General features: G+C 47.2%; 1 protein-coding gene across 8 annotated transcripts in view; it reads right to left on the bottom strand.

The window, feature by feature from the left end:
- NEO1 (neogenin 1) overlaps positions 1–17117 on the bottom strand; it is a 553761-nt gene that overhangs the window by 14789 nt on the left and 521855 nt on the right. For all 8 annotated transcript variants that reach the window (XM_044979726.1, XM_044979730.1, XM_044979728.1 and 5 more), the window contains 2 exons: positions 11860–12098; positions 11096–11188 (listed from right to left, as the gene is read on the bottom strand). In XM_044979726.1, coding sequence (XP_044835661.1) covers positions 11096–11188; positions 11860–12098 — 332 coding nt within the window. The remainder of the gene's footprint in view (positions 1–11095; positions 11189–11859; positions 12099–17117) is intronic.

Genomic DNA, 17117 nt, shown 5'->3' with positions numbered 1-17117 from the left:
ACCATCACCAGCCATTGCTGCAGGGGCCGCATCTGGAGCCTGGCATGGCGGACAATGTAAGTACACATTGCCATGTGACTCAGTAGGCACAGGCAAACCCTGGCCATAGTCAGGAGGAACGCGGAGACTTCTGTGATGAGGTCTGTCAACATCTGGAATCTTTCTAGCAACAGGAACGCTCTGGCACAGGTTGAGTCGAGCACCACTCCGATGACCTCTATTCTCTGCACCGGAACTAATGTAGACTTTTTTTTAATTCACCAGTAGGCCCAGGGAACGACATATGTGGCTTGCAGCACCGTGATATCCTACTGGACCTGAGAGCTGGTTGCCCTCGAGCACACCGTCTAAACGCTCGCTTGCCCCCCTGCTTATTGCAGGTCGAGCCCAACTGGGCAGACAGTGGAGCTGGGTGGTTTGGGCGGCGCTTGTAGCCCCTACTCTTCTTATGGGGGGGTCTCCTGGTGGGGTTGACTCCCTTGGCCCTGAGATTGTTGCAGTTTGAACCACTTACAGGCTGGACGGGGAACATACAGCCCCAGAGTTTTCAGGGTAGTGCGGGAGTCCTTAAGGCCATGGAGTTTACTATCTGCCTGCTCTGCAAACAGGGCCTGGCTGTTGAAGGGGAGGTCCTTCATCGATTGCTGAGCCTCCATTGACAGACCTGAGAGGAGTAGCCAGGACGCCCTTCACATGGAGATGGCTGAGGTTATGGTGCGAGCCGCGGAGTCTGCTGCGTCCGAGGCTGCTTTGAGGGCTGCTCCCGCTGCAGCTGTGCCCTCTTTGAGGATTGCCCGGAATTCCTTCCGGGACCCTTCAGGCAGCAAGACCTCAAATTTGGCCATAGACTGCCACATATTGTAGTCATAGCAGCCAAGGAGGGCTTGGTGGTTGGCCACTCTCAACTGAAGGATGGAAGATGAATAAATGTTTCGCCCAAACAGATCCAGTCTTTTTGAGTCTTTATTCTGGGGCATAGCTCTGGGTTGACCCTGCCTCTCCATCTGGTTATTGGCCTCAACTATGAGGGAGGAAAGATAGGAAGTATGACAAGAGACCACCCTGGCTTAACCAGGAGCTCTCCAATGATCTAAAACTCAAAAAAGAGTCCTACAAAAAGTGGAAACTCGGTCAAATTACAAAGAATCATAGAATATTAGGGTTGGAAGAGACCTCAGGAGGTATTCTAGTCCAACCCCCTGCTCAAAGCAGGACCAACACCAACCAAATCATCTCAGCCAGGGCTTTGTCAAGCTGGGCCTTAAAAATCTCTAAGGATGGAGATTCCACCACCTCCTGAGGTAACCCATTTCAGTGTTTTACCACCCTCCTAGTGAAATAGTGTTTCCTAATATCCAACCTAGACCTCCCCAACTGCAACTTGAGACCATTGCTGCTTGTTCTGTCATCTGCCACCACTGAGAACAGCCAAACTCCATCCTCTTTGAACCCCCCTTTCAGGTAGTTGAAGGCTGCTATCAAATCTCCCCTCACCCTTCTCTTCTGCAGACTAAATAAGCCCAGTTCCCTCAGCCTCTTCTCCTAAATCATGTGCCCCACCCCCCTGATCATTTTAGTTGCCCTCCACTGGACTCTCTCCAATTTGTCCACATCCCTTATGTAGTGGGGGGACCAAAACTGTGCACAATACTCCAGGTATGGACTCACCAGTGCCTAATAGAGGGGAATAATCACTTCCCTCAATCTGCTGGCAATGCTCCTACAGCCCAATATGCCATTGGCCTTCTTGGCAACAAGGGCAAACTGCTGACTCATATCCATCTTCTCATCCACTGTAATCCCCAGGTCCCTTTCTGCAGAACTGCTGCCTAGCCAGTCGGTCCCCAGCCTGTAGCGGTGCATGGGATTCTTCCATCCTAAGTGGAGGACTCTGCACTTATCCTTGTTGAACTTCATCAGATTTTTTTTGGCCCAATCCTCCAATTTGTCTAGGTCACTCTGGATCCTATCCATACCCTCCAGCGTATCTATCTCTCCGCCCAGCTTAGTGTCATCTGCAAACTTGCTGAGGGTGCAATTCATCCCATCATCCAGATTATTAATAAAGATGTTGAACAAAACTGGCCCCAGGACTGACCCCTGGGGCACTCTGCTTGATACTGGCTGCCAACTAGACATCAAGCTGTTGATCACTACTCATTGAGCCTGATGATCTAGCCAGCTTTCTATCCATCTTATAGTCTAGTCCATACTTCTTTAACTTGCTGGCAAGAATACTGTGGGAGACCATATCAAAAGCTTTGCTAAAGTCAAGATATATCATGTCCACTGCTTTCCCCATATCCACAGAGCCAGTTATCTCATCATAGAAGGCAATCAGGTTGGTCAGGCATGACTTGCCCTTGGTGAATCCATGTTGACTGTTCCTGATCACCTTCCTCTCCTCCAAGTGCTTCAAAATGGTTTCCTTGAGGACCTGCTCCATGATTTTGCCAGGGATGGAGGTGAGGCTGACTGGTCTGTAGTTCCCTGGGTTCTCTTTCTTCCCTTTTTAAAATATGGGCACTATATTTGCCTTTTTCCAATTGTCCGAGACCTTCCCCGATCGCCACGAATTTTCAAAGATAATGACCATTGGCTCTGCAATCACATCAGCCAATTCCCTCAGCACCCTCTGATGCATTAGATCTGGACCCATGGACTTGTGCACATCCAGCTTTTCTAAATAGTCCTTAACCTGTTCTTTCACAACTGAGGGATGCTCATCTCCTCCCCATACTGTGTTGCCCAGGACAGCTGTGTGGGAGCTGACCTTGTCTGTGAAGATGGAGGCAAAAAAAGCATTGAGTACTTCAGTTTTTTCCACATCATGTCTCACTATGTTGCCACCCCCATTCATTAAGGGTCCCACACTTTCCCTAACCTTCTTCTTGTTGCTAACATACCTGAAGAAACCCTTCTTGTTACTCTTAACATCCTTTGCTAGCTGCAACTCCAAGTGTGATTTGTCCTTCCTGCTTTCACTCCTGCACGCCTGAGCAATATTTTATACTCCTCCCTAGTCATCTGTCCAAATTTCCACTTGTAAGATTCCTTTTGAGTTTAAGCTCACCGAAGAGTTCACTGTTAAGCCAAGCTGGTTGCTTTTCTTTTTGCACATCGGGATGGTTTGTTCCTGCGCCCTCAATAAGGCTTCTTTAAAATACAGCCAGCTCTTCTGGACTCCTTTCCCCCTCATATTAGCCTCCCAGGGGATCCTGCCCATCAGTTCTGTAATGGAGTCTAAGTCTGCTTTTCTGAAGTCCAGGGTATGGATTTTGCTACTCTCCTTTCTTCCTATTGTCAGGATCCTGAACTCGAACATCTCATGGTCACTGCTGCCTAGGTTGACACCCACTTCTACTTCCCCTACCAGTTCTTCCCTGTTTGTAAGCAGCAGGTCAAGAGGAGCATGGCCCTTAGTTGGTTCCTCCATCACTTGTACCAGGAAGTTGTCCCCAACATTCTCCAAAAACTTCCTGGATTGTCTGTGCATTGCTGTATTGCTCTCCCAGCAGATGTGAGGATCCCCTATTAGAACCAGAGCCTGTGATCTGGAAACTTCAGTTAGTTGTTCGAAGAAAGCCTCACCTATCTCATCGTTCTGATCAGGTGGTCTATAGCACATGCCCACCACGACATCACCCTTGTTGCTCTCGCCTCTAAACTTAACCCTAAGAGTCTCAACAGGCTTTTCTCCAGTTTCATGCTGGAGCTCTGAGCAATCATACCACTCTCTTACATACAATGCAACTCCTCCACATTTCCTCCCGTACCTGTCCTTCCTGAACAGTTTATACCCATCCAGGACAGTGCTCCAGTCATGTGAACTGCCCCACCAAGTTTCTATTATTCCAATCACATCATAGTTCCTTGATTATGCCAGGACTTTCAATTCTTCCTGCTTGTTTGCCAGGCTTCTTGCATTCATGCATAGGCACCTAAAATAACTAGCCGATTGCCCTACTTTCTCAGTATGAATCAGGAGGCTTCCTGTCTTGTACTCTCCTCCTTATGTTTCCTCCCGGTATCCCACTTCCCCACTTATCTCTGGGCTTAGGTCACCATTCCCTGGCGAACCTAGTTTAAAGCCCTCCTCACTAGGTTAGCAAGCCTGCCTGCAAAGATGCTCTTCCCTCTCTTTGTTAGGTGGATCCCATTTCTTCCTAGAAATCCTTCTTCCTGAAACAACATCCTATGGTCGGAGAATCCAAAGCCCTCTCTCCAACACCACCTGCGTAACCACGCATTCAACTCCACAATTCAATGGTCCCTACCTGGGCCTTTTACTTCAACAGGGAGGATGGACAAAAACACGAGTTGCACCTCCAACTCCTTTATCCTTCTTCCCAGAGCCATGTAGTCTGCAGTGATCTGTTCAAGGTCATTCTCGGCAGTACCATTGGTGCCCATGTGGAGAAGTAGGAAGGGATAGCGGTCCAAGGTCTTGATCAGTCTCGGCAGACGCTCCGTCACATCCTGGATTCTAGCTCCAGGCAAGCAGCACACTTCTCAAGTCTCCGGGTCAGGTCGGCAGATGGATGACTCCGTCCCCCTTAGGAGGGAGTCCCAGCCACCACCATCTGTCTCCTACTCTTGGGAGTGGTGGTCATGGAACCCCTATCCCTAGGACAATGCATCCCATGCCTTCCAGCCGATAGGGTCTCCTTCTGATCCCTTCCCTCAGAGGGCTCTTCCAAATCTTTCTGTGCAGTAGTACCTGTGCAGAGAGCCTGAAAACGGTTTCGCACCTCTATCTGCATTGGGGGTACATTGGTTCTCCTCTTTCTTCTTCTGGAGGTCACATGCTGCCAATATTCTTTAAAGGATGAATATAAACAAATAACACAAGTATGTAGGGACAAAAGTAGAAAAGCCAAGGCACAAAACGAGATCAGACTAGCCAGGGACATAAAAGGAAACAAAGAAAACATTCTACAAATACATTAGAAGCAAGAGGAAGATGAAGGACAGAGTTGGCCCATTACTCAATGAGGGGGGAAAGACAATAACAGAAAATGTGGAAATGGCATAGGTGCTTAATAACTTCTTTGTTTCAGTTTTCACCAATAAGATTGGTGGCAATTGGACATCTAACATAGTGAATGCCAGGGAAAAGGAGATAGGATCAGAGTCTAAAATAGGGAAAGAATAAGTCAAAAATTACTTAGACAAGTTAGATGTCTTCAAATCACCAGGGCCTGATGAAATGCATCCTAGAATACTCAAGGAGCTGACTGAGGAGATATCCAAACCATTAGCAATTATCTTTGAAAAGTCATGGAAGACAGGAGACATTCCAGAAGACTGGAAAAGGGCAAATATAGTGCCCATCAATAAAAAGGAAAATAAGGACAATCTGGGGAATTACAGACCAGTCAGCTTAACTTCTGTACCCGGAAAGATAATGGAGCAACTAATTAAGCAATTTGCAAAAACCTAGAAGATAAAAAGGTGATAAATAACAATCAGCATGGATTTGTCAAGAACAAATCATGTCAAACCAACCTGATAGCTGTCTTTGACAGGGTAACAAGCCTTGTAGATAGGGAGGAAGTGGCAGATGTGGTATATGTTGACTTTAGTAAGGCTTTTAATGCTGTCTCGCATGACCTTCTCATAAACATACTAGGGAAATACAACCTAGATGGAGCTACTATAAGGTGGGTGCATAACTGGTTGGAAAATCGTTCCCAGAGAATAGTTATCAGTGGTTCACAGTCATGCTGGAAGAGCAAACTTAACCCAAAGAGTCTCGACAGACTTTTCTCCAGTTTCATGCTGGAGCTCTGAGCAATCATACCAATCCTGCAGGGATTGGTTCTAGGTCCGGTTCTGTTCAATATCTTCATCAATGATTTAGATAATGGGACAGAGAGTACACTTATAAAGTTTGCGGACGATAACAAGCTGGGAGGAGTTGCAAGTCCTTTGGAGGATAGGATTAAAATTCAAAATGATCTGGACAAACTGGAGAAATAGTCTGAAGTAAACAGGATTACATTTAATAAGGACAAATGCAAAGTACTCCATTTAGGAAGGAACAATCAGTTGCACACATACAAAATGGGAAATGACTGCCTAGGAAGGAGTACTGCGGAAAGGGATCTGGCGGTCATAGTGGATCACAAGCTAAATATGAGTCAACAGTGTAACGCTGTTGCAAAAAAAGCAAACACCATTCTGGGATGTATTAGCAGGAATATGGTAATCAAGACACAAGAAGTAAGTCTTCTGCTCTACTATGCACTGATTAGGCCTCAACTGGAGTAATGTGTCCAGTTCTGGGTGCCACATTTCAGGAAAGATGTGGACAAATAGGAGAAAGTCCAGAGAAGAGCAACAAAAACGATTAAAGGTCTAGAAAACATGACCTATGAGGAAAGATTGAAAATATTAGGTTTGTTTAGTCTGGAGAAGAGAAGACAGAGAGGACATGATAACAGTTTTCAAGTACATAAAAGGTTGTTACAAGGAGGAGGGAGAAAAGTTCTTCTTAACCTCTGAGGATAGGACAAGAAGCAATGGGCTTAAATTGCAGCAAGGGCGGTTTAGGTTGGACATTAAGAAAAACTTCCTGACTGTCAGGGTGGTTAAGCACTGGAATAAATTGCCTAGGGAGGTTGTGGAATCTCCATCATTGGAGATTTTTAAGAGCAGGTTGGACAAACACCTGTCAGGGATGGTCTAGATAATACTTAGTCCTGCCTTGAGTGCAGGGGACTGGATTAGATGACCTCTCGAGGTCCCTTCCAGTTCTATGACTCTATGAGTTTGGTGCAGGGAGGAGGGGGTTTGCCATAGGGCATTAATTATTTTTGATGCTCCCTCGTGTAGGGGTAAAGCCACTCTACTGGGTGCGGTGGAGCAAAGGATGTAAAACAGTGAATCTGATGGCTCAAGTTCCTCTGCTTGGAGCCCCAGGTTAGAGGTGACCCTCTTCAAAAGCTCCTGATAGCCTTGGCGTCATCTTAAAGAACTGGGTGAGGAGGACCCATAATCACTTCGTCTGGCAATGATGAGGCTGAAGCCAGCGCCGACAGATCCACCACATCCCTTGGTGGTCCAACTGGCTGCTCCCCTAGGGTCCTCATGGGCCTGCGGGGGTCTTTCCCTCTGGGATTCTGCGGCCGATGGCCTATCTCCCACCACTGACCGGGCGGCCTGGGAAAGCTGGGTGAACCCCCATGGATTCCATGGGTACCATGCTGCTGGCCATTGTCCCGGAGGCCATGGGGTCGGTTGCAGTGCTGATGGGGTTGACAGTACCACTGGTGCCAGAGCCTGCCCTGCTACCAGCGACTCCGGAGTCGTAAGCAGAACGGATGCTGCGGAGTGACCATGACCGGCTGGCCCGGTGGCCCTCCTCCCCATGGTGCCGGCTGCTGTGCCTCGACACCAACCTGTTCAATCGGGACGAGTTCCTCCCGCAGGACCCCGGGGATCTTTGGCGTTTGGCGGATCTGCATTGGTAGACCGGCAATCTACACTTTACACTGCTTGACCTGTAGTGGGATCTAGAGTGGGACTGGGAGTCGGAGAGGGCCAGTTGTCGGTAGAATCTCCCTGATTGAGGGGATTCGCATCTCAGCAACAGGTGCCGGCAATCGATCGCAGGACTGGTGCTGAGGCGTTGGGAGACCCGATAGGTCAATCTTGATGCTCATGCCGGGGGGCGCGTGCCTCCACAGGTCTGCACTAGGTTACCGCACCTCGAATGCCGCCGTCGGTCCCCAGGGTCCAGAGACTGGAGAGGGCTTCTCTGAGCCTGCCTCCCAAAGTCAGAGGCATGATGGCTCTGTGCAGGCGAGCGCTGGTGGGATGTCCCCCATGATGGGCAGTGGTGCTGCTGAGTCGGGGACACTCGGAACGGTCCCAAGGTGGGTTTACCCCTGGGCTTGGGTACCACTGGTGTGGGCGGCACTGGTAGAGTCAGGATCTCCTGCACTGCCTGCAGGGCCTCGGGTGTCGATGAGACTTCGAGTTGACGGAGCCCTTGTCATTGTCCAGTGTGGAAGGCATAGTAAGGGAGGGGCTCAACTGCTCGTCATGAGCTTGGGCCCGACTCCCTGACGGAGGTGTTGAGCTGTCCAGCACGGGTCTTGGCTGTCCTCCGGCCCTCTCTTTTCTCTTATGTGAAGTGGGAGATCTTCCCTTTGCGGATCTCTTGGGCTTCTTGGCCGGGGCTGGGGAGAGGGATCGGTGCTGGCTCATAGATGGCACCAGTGGGGCACTCCGTACCGATGCTGTGATGCTCAGGGCTGAGTCAGACCTCTGCTCCGGTGCTGGGGTCAGCGCTGACTCCATCAGGAGTGCCCTGAGACGGATGTCTCCCTCCTTTTTCATTTTGGGTTTGAACAACTTACAGATGTGACAATTGTCGCTTATATGTCCTTCTCCTACACACCTTAAACAATGTGGGTCACTGATGGGCATGAGCCGCTTACAAAGATTGCATGGTTTAAAGCCTGGGGACCAGGACATGCCCGTCCGTAGGCTGAGTCCCATCCGGGACCAACTAACTAGAACTAATACTAAGGGTAAATACTAAACTATATACATCTATTTTACAAAGAAACGTTCATGAGACACACGGAACTAAGCGAAAGCTAGCTGAAGCTGCAGAAGTTCCTGCACCATCACTGGTGGCAAGAAGAAACTAAGGGTGGGGGCAGCCAACGGCTCCCCTTATACCGTGTCATGTGGCTGCCACTCCAGAGGGCACCAGAGCTGGTCCCCTACACATACTGCTAAGCGAAAAACTTCTGGCACCAGTGCATGTGGTTACCACACACACCTAATATGGAATGGACATGAGCAAGCTCTCAAAGAAAAATATATGGTTTTGGTGACCGAGAAGATCTTGGTACTGACAGACATTCCGTGCTGGCGAACAATGAAGTCTCAAGCTCCTCTGAAACAAACAGATCTCTAGAATATCTGAATTCCTGCCATATTGGACATATCTGAGTTGAGGCTGGAAAGGATGTTGAAGTTACCAGTGTTGGTACTGAAGACAGCAGTTTCTGTGGTGCATGCTTGGTGGTCAAAGACTGTATCAAAGAAGCTATAATTTTCTTGCATACGGATATAATAGATTGGGACACCAGTTTGGGTACCAAGGGCAGTACAGAGGAATCTGAAGATGGTACAGACTGATTTAAAAAAGAATGCTTAGAATCTCTGTTGGAATGGTCATGTCTAGTCAGTACTGAGGGAGGTTTTGTTACTAACATATGCTTGGCATAATGGCCCTTGGAGGAGTTGAAAGTCTTCAATGAATCCCCCAGTACCAGAATAGCTTGGAGCCTCAATGATACTTGCTTTGGGACCTGAGGTCTGCAAAATGGTCATTCCCTGAGATGACCAAGGTTTCTTGAAGATGACTTTCAAGTGGGAGATCTAGAGTTCCTCTTCCTTGGAGTCTTATCAGTATCCTCCATGGTCTTATCTCATGATGCTCTTGGTGATTGGGATATGGATGTTGACAGGGCACTAAATGTGCTTGAAGGCAGGTGTACAGAGGGATTCTTAAAGCCTGGCTCAGAGGCAAGTCTCAGGGCTTACTCCATCATGAGCAACCTGAACTTAATTTGCCTGTTTTTCCTAAATCTGCTTTTAAAAGACATGCAGTTCTTACACTTGGCCAGTATGTGGGAGTCTCCCAAACAGTGGAGGTATCAAGAGTCGTCGTCACTAACTGGGATGGATTCCTGGCAGGAAAGGTGGTGCTTGAAGCCTGGAGATCCTGGCATACGCTAGAAACAATGACCCCCCTGAAGATAGCCCCTCAGCAACAGAGGTGGTGGTGGTGGGTGGGGGTTGATAGAAAAATCCTCTAATAAAAATAGAATTCAAAACAAGCAAACTAGATAAACTACTAAACTAAACTGAACTATCATGCAAACTAAACTAAAAGGGCTAAGCTACAGGCTGTGCTAGAGTGGGCATGCAAGATGCTCTGTCTCAGGGTGAAGAGCAGTTGATGGGTTAGCCCATTCAGCTCTATATATCCTCTGCACAGGGCATGAGAATGTCTGGAGCATGTGTGCGGGCCAAATGGTCACTGCTACTGAAAATCTCTGATCAAAGGCGCATGATGTGCATGAGGACTTGAAGTGGAGAACCCATAGGGACGCTACTCGAAGGAAAATGCATATTGTGCTGACTTGTGCCTGACAATGGCATATACTGGCTTTATGATAAAGACAAACGTTTGTGGAAACCAGCATAAGACCAAACTTATATTTAACTATGACCTGAGCCAAGATCTCAGTAATTCTCCGAAGACTGAAGACCAGTAAAACTAATGCAATGTGGCAAAGTTTCCTCTGCTCTCAGAGAGATTGTTTGAAACTGCAAGTATTGTTTGATAAAAGAACTGTTCTTACAATATTCTGGAGCAATGGGAAAAATAGCATGGCCCCATTGCATGGTGCGACAGCAGCAGCAAAACTTCCAGTTAGTGCACTTCCCTCAATCATCAGTAACTGGTAGTCAGGAAAATACACAGATACCAAATGTAACCAACCAGGCACCCACAAACTACCTTCTTATTTGAAACTTGATATTTTTTCCCTAATGGGATGTCTGGCAGCTGGTGTACATTAAGTATACACTCTGAAAGACAAAAAGCAGTAGAAAGCATCCAAAATGAGAGTCTGCTTGACCAGGCCCACTGAACCTCAGCTTCTATCAGTGAGCATTCTACGCAGCACTCCCAGCACCTTGAGATCAGAATATCATCCTTTTTTTGGAACAAAAGTACTATCAGACTGAGTACTGGGAAGCTTACAGGATTATTTTATATAGTTATTCTTTCTAAAATACGTGCAAATATTTTTTGAGCTACTTCTTCCACACAGTAAATAATCCTTATTCAGAAAGGGCCATCCAGATCTCTCTGCCAATAAAAGGAAGGTGTAACAGGACTTCAGTGTCCCTTCCTGATAATATCCCCATTGCAACCTGGGATGGAATTATTTAGGAGTGGGGGTGTTGAGAACATATTCACAATGGCTCGTTTTGTTGTTCCCAATTATAACAAAACATTCTTTCTGGCTGAGACAATTGGTAAGAAAGGCTGTTAACTTACGCTGCGGGGGCTGAGAATCAAATGGCATCATCATTTTTGGCCTCATCCCTCTTCTTCCTGCCAATGTGGACATGCTGTCCTCTGACTCATGCCCTGAAGAAAGAATACAGAAGGTTACTTACTACAGCACTGATTCCTTCATGACAACACACAACCAGGTGATTTGGCTACAAACATCTTTTAATTCTTACTAACAGACTAGATATAGTTCTTCCACCCCCTCCACTGGAAAACCAGAAGGGGCGGGTTGGGTTACAGGAACTATTGTGTATGGGAGAAACAGTCCAGACTTCTATGAAACTAGTATCCTATAGATATGCAATTTCTGGAGACAAATGGTAGTATGAATTAAGCTCAGTCATGTAGAGATGGCACTAATCATCATTTCCCTTCACAGACTAGTATGAGATACTTTTTATACTATCTTGCACACAAGATTATTAACTTGTTATAACTAGGTATGATTATTATGGTATACCAAAGAATAACTCAAAAATTAATTCTTGTGCACTCTATTGTCCCACTGATACATATGTAAACCATGAAGATGAATCCTCTACACCTGAATGGAACAGAGCCCTGTAACCTAGTCACTAAACCCAACCTAATAAATAGAAAAATAAGAAAAATAATTTAATAACTTTTATTATAATCTAAATAACATTTTAATAAATGCTTTTCCAAGATACAGTGGTTATACTTTATCTAATTTTACACAATTAAATACCAAGATCCAACTACGGCTTGTTGTTAGGCAAGCTTACCCCTGTATGAGTTGCGCCTTTGATGGATATTGCTATCCATGGAATTGTCAACTGGTGTGATGTCCTGGGAGTTGCGAGGGATTGGTGTGTCTGTCATGATGGGGTTAGGGTCTGGAGATTTATCAATGGGTTTCAGCTCCAGTCTCTCATGATGGATCCAAAGGTCAGGGGGTTTGACATCCTTGGAATTTCCTTTGTATTTATGGGACCCATTCACTGATTTGCAGGCAGCCCGTTTCCTTGCAAAACAAGAAAATAAATGAAACATTCTTAGACAAATATTTTGTTACTCTCAGAGACAGGCGACTTTTCTTTTGAATTTCTTTCAGATCTGCTATTCAACTGTGGGGCAGCTAACTACCAGGCAAGAAGCTTCCTTTTACAGATGTACATGTTCCACACCTAAAGGGATAGGCTGGTGTACTATGCAGCCGTTGATTTTTGTTTCAAAATCCGCCACGTACTGCAGAAACAAAGCTTTCATGAACAAATATTACCGGTAAGTTCCCAGTCCTTGTGGTTGTGAAGATAAGTGTGAAGTGTATGAAAACCAATGTTCTGTTGTAGTCCTAAGTGCGCAAATAGCCTTAAATAATAGCTGCAAGTGGGGTGTGAAATGATACAATTACTTCAAAATGGTGATAACTCTGAAGCTTAATGTTGATAGTTTAAATGTTAATGATTTTACTACTGATCAGGTTAGCAGACACATTCAGCTAATGTGCTTACTTGCTCTGGTTGGAGTAACAATGCCAGGTTCTGGAGTGTGAGGTGATTTTTGTGTGAGGTCAAGGATTTTTACAGGTGGAAAATGAGGCGTTCAAACACCCCTTTCCACCTTGGACCCTGGGAGTAAAAGAGGAAACGTCATATCTGGCATCAAGAAGGAATGCAAGTAACAATTAAGATGGGTATAAAACAAGGCAAATAAAAAATTGGGGAGGAGGGGACTTTTTCAGTTTGTTTACACTGTGCATAGAGTGGGTAGCCAGAGAAGCTCCATTTGTCATGGGGCTAGGGTAGCCTGAAGAGTGCAGCAGGAGGGAGGGTATTTCACTCCCTGAAACTCCTCTGCAGGTTCTGGGTGAGTGGAATGTAAAAGTTAGGAGGCCTTATCTCAGTTCTAAACTGCTGAAGAGGTAAGCTGGTAGGAATGGGCACACAAGAGAGTGGAAGCAGGTGAGTGGAGAAAGGGCTTGAGCAAGTTTGAGGTGTTGTTCTCGGGGCCTGCCGCTTCTCTTGCTGAAAGGGCCTTATAAAAATAAGCTGTGAAGATGATAAACCTTTTTAGAATTTTAGATAATTTTTAGAAAAATAATGGGTGACATGCTATTTAAGGGATTGCTCTACCAGAAAAATCAAATTGATAATGTCCCTTTAATTCAATAAAAGTATCCATCCTGGGATTCACCAAAAATACAGACTTTTCAGTCTGCTGCACTAGAGTGCCCCGGATCACACATAGACTTCCTGAATTGTATCTATCAGGATATTTCACACCTAAGTTCTTTTGGTATGACAATCCTAGAATCATAGAAGATTAGGGTTGGAAGAGACCTCAGGAGGTCATCTAGTCCAACCCTCCTGCTCAAAGCAGGATCAACTCCAACTAAATCATCCCAGCCAGGGCTTTGTCAAGCCAGGCCTTAAAAACCTCCAATGATGGTGATTCCACCACCTCCCTGTAACCCATTCCAGTGCTTTACCACTCTCCTAGTGAAATAGTTTTTCCTAATATCCAACCTAGACCTCCCCCACTGCAACTTGAGACCATTGCTTCTTGTTCTGTCATCTGTCACCATTGAGAGCAGCCTAGCTCCATCCTCTTTGGAACCCCCCTTCAGGTATCATAGAATCATAGGCTTTAAGGTCAGAAGGGACCATTATGATCATCTAGTCAGACCTCCTGCACAACACAGGCCACAGAATCTCACCCACCCACTCCTGTATCAAACCTGTGTCTGAGCCATTGAAGTCCTCAAATCATGGTTTAAAGACTTCAAGATGCAGAGAATCTTCCAGCAAGTGACCCGTGCCCCACGCTGCAGAGGAAGGCAAAACACCTCCAGGGCCTCTGCCAATCTTCCCTGGAGGAAAATTCCTTCCCGACCCCAAATATGGCGATCAGCTAAACCCTGAGCATGTGGGCAAGACTCACCAGCCAGACACCCAGGAAAGAATTCTTTAGTAACTCAGATCCCACCCCATCTAACATCCCGTCACAAGCTATTGGGCATATTTACTGCTAATAGTCAAAGACCAATTAATTGCCAAAATTGGGCTATCCCATTATACCATCCCCTCCATAAATTTATCAAGCTTAGGCCTGGTCCACACTAGGACTTTAATTCGAATTTAGCAGCGTTAATTCGAATTAACCGTGCACCCGTCCACACCAGGAAGCCATTTAATTCGACCTAGAGGGCTCTTTAGTTCGAATTCGGTACTCCACCCCGACGAGGGGAGTACTGCTAAATTCGACATGGCTATGTCGAATTAGGCTAGGTGTGGATGCAAATCGAACTTACTAGCTCCAGGAGCTATCCCACACTGCACCACTCTGTTGACGCTCTGGACAGCAGTCCGAGCTTGGATGCTCTGACCAGCCACACAGGAAAAGTCCTGGGAAAATTTGAATTCCTTTTTCTGTCTGGACAGTTAGAATCTCATTTCGTGGTTGGACATCGGGGCGAGCTCAGCAGCACCGGCAGCGATGCAGAGCTCTCCAGCAGAGGAGTTCATGTAATCTCTGAATAGAAAGAGGGACCCAGCATAGACTGACCGGGAACTCTTGGATCTGATCGGTGTGTGGGGCGAGGAGTCTGTGCTTTCGGAGCTGTGCTCCAAAAAAAGGAATGCAAAGACCTACGAGAAGGTCTCCACAGCCATGAGAGACAGAGGATACAGCCGGCATGCAACGCAGCGCCGCGTGAAAATCAAGGACCCCAGACAAGGCTACCAAAAAATCAAAGCGGCAAACGGACGCTACGGAGCCTGCCACCACTGCCCCACCAGTGACCGTGGACTCTGACGATGGGACAGTGTCAACGGCCAGTTCCTCGGCGATGTTCGCGGATGGGGAAGATGAGGAAGGGTTTGTGGAGGATGAGGCAGGCGACAGCGCTTACAACGCTGGTTTCCCCGACAGCCAGGATCTCTTCATCACCCTCACGGAGATCCCCTACCAACCCTCCCCAGCCATTAACCCGGATCCTGAATCAGGGGAAGGAGCAGTCGGTAAGTGCTTTAACCATGTAAACTTTTATTCTTAATATAACAGGAATCTGAAGTATGTGAAAAGGAGGTCTCTCTATATATGGGGATAGAACAGAAATCCTCCTGGGAGATCTCCACGAAGCTCTCCTGGAGGTAATCTAAAAGCCTCCGCAGGAGGCTCCTGGGGAGAACTGCCTTATTGGGTGCTCCGTGGTAGCACGCTTTTCCGCGCGAGGCTTTCATGAGGTACTCAGGGAGCATTGCCTTCCCGAGCACGGCTGCATAGGGCCCTGGTTTGTGCTGGCTTTCACGCAGCATGCGCTCTCTATCTCCTTCAGTGACCGTCCTCAGGGTGATCTCGCTCGGAGACTCCTGCATCTAATTAGGGGAATTACTGTAATGTTACGCCTGGTCCAAAGTATTTTAAAAAAATCTCCGGACAGACGGCATAGCAGAGACTCAGCACGCTGCTGCGTGACGAGCGTAACGGAAAGCCAAAGAATCAAATGGACGCTCATGGAGGGAGGGGGGACTGAGGACGCAAGGTATCCCACAGTTCCTGCTGTCTCCGAAAAGCATTTGCATTCTTGGCTGAGCTCCAAATGCTTCTAGGGTCAAAAACAGTGTCCACGGTGGGTCAGGGCATAGCTAGGCAATTTACGCAGCCCCCCACCCACCCCCAGAAGTGAAAGGGAAAACAATCCTCTCTTGACTCTTTTACATGTCACCCTATCTTTACTGAATGCTGCAGATAGACGCGATGGTGCAGCACTCAACACCAACATCCTTGCACCACCCCCCCCCGCCATGGGTGGCTGATGGTACAAAATGACTGGTACCCGTCCTCATCATCAGCCTATTGGCACATGGGCCAGTGCAAAAGGACTGGTAACCATGCTGACTAGCATCGGTAAGGTCAATCAAGGGCGCCTGGCCCTAATTTTTCCTGGTAGATGGTACAATATGGCTGATAACCATCGTCATCATAGCAACAGGGGGCTGAGCTTCATCAGCCCCCACCCTTCATGTGTAAAGAAAAGATTCAATTGCCCCTGGACTAGCAGCAGGATGCTGGGCTCCCCTCCTCCACACTCCTTAATGTCCTATCTGGACTATCATAGCAACTGGAGGCTGCCTTCCACTCATTTCTCACTAACAAGTCACTGTGTCTTATTCCTGCATTCTTTATTACTTCATCACACAAGTGGGGGGACAATGCTATGGTAGCACAGGAAGGCTGGGGAAGAATGGAATGAACAGGTGGGGTTGTTGCAGGAGCACCCCCTGTGAATAGCATACAGCTCATAATCTATGCAGGATCTGACACAGAGCAGCTGTGCTCTCTGGTTCTCTGATACAGTGGTTCTCTAGTACACTTGCCCATATTCTAGGCAGGACTGATTCTATTTTTAGATACCAAAAAGGAGGGATTGACTCAGGGAGTCATTCCCAATTTTGGCTTTTGCGCCCCTGGCTAAGAGCAGCCAGGGGCACTTATGACAGCAGCAAATGGTGCAGTGCAAAAGGACTGGTAACCATGCCCATCTTATTACCAATTTATGGTGTGGTAGATGGCACAATATGGCTGGTAACCATCTCTGCTGTCATGCAAAAGCAAAAGCATGCTGCTGTGTGGCGCTGCTGGACCGCCTCTGTCAGCGGCATCTAGTACACATACGGTGACAGGCACAAAAGGCAAAACAGGCTCCATGGTTTCCACGCTGTGGCGTCTGCCAGGGCAATCCAGGGAAAACGGGCTTGAAATGATTGTCTGCTGTAGCTTTCCCGGAGGAAGGGATGACTGACGACATTTACCCAGAACCACCCGCGAAAATGGTTTTTGCCCCATCAGGCACTGGGATCTCAACCCAGAATTCACAGAGACAGACTAGACTGTGTTCATTGTTCGCAAAAATTTATCTTTGCAAGGAATTCACTCCCTTTTTCCCATCACACAGTTTCGACTGTCTCTAGACCCGCCACAGCATCCCCCTCACAGAGGCTGGCAAAGATTAGGCGGCGAAATAAAAAGACACGGGACG

The sequence above is a fragment of the Mauremys mutica genome, chromosome 11 (assembly GCF_020497125.1).
Source record: "Mauremys mutica isolate MM-2020 ecotype Southern chromosome 11, ASM2049712v1, whole genome shotgun sequence".
NCBI lineage: Eukaryota > Metazoa > Chordata > Testudines > Geoemydidae > Mauremys > Mauremys mutica.
The sequence above is the reverse complement of the archived record's forward strand: the minus strand, read 5'-3'. Positions and strand labels throughout refer to the sequence as shown.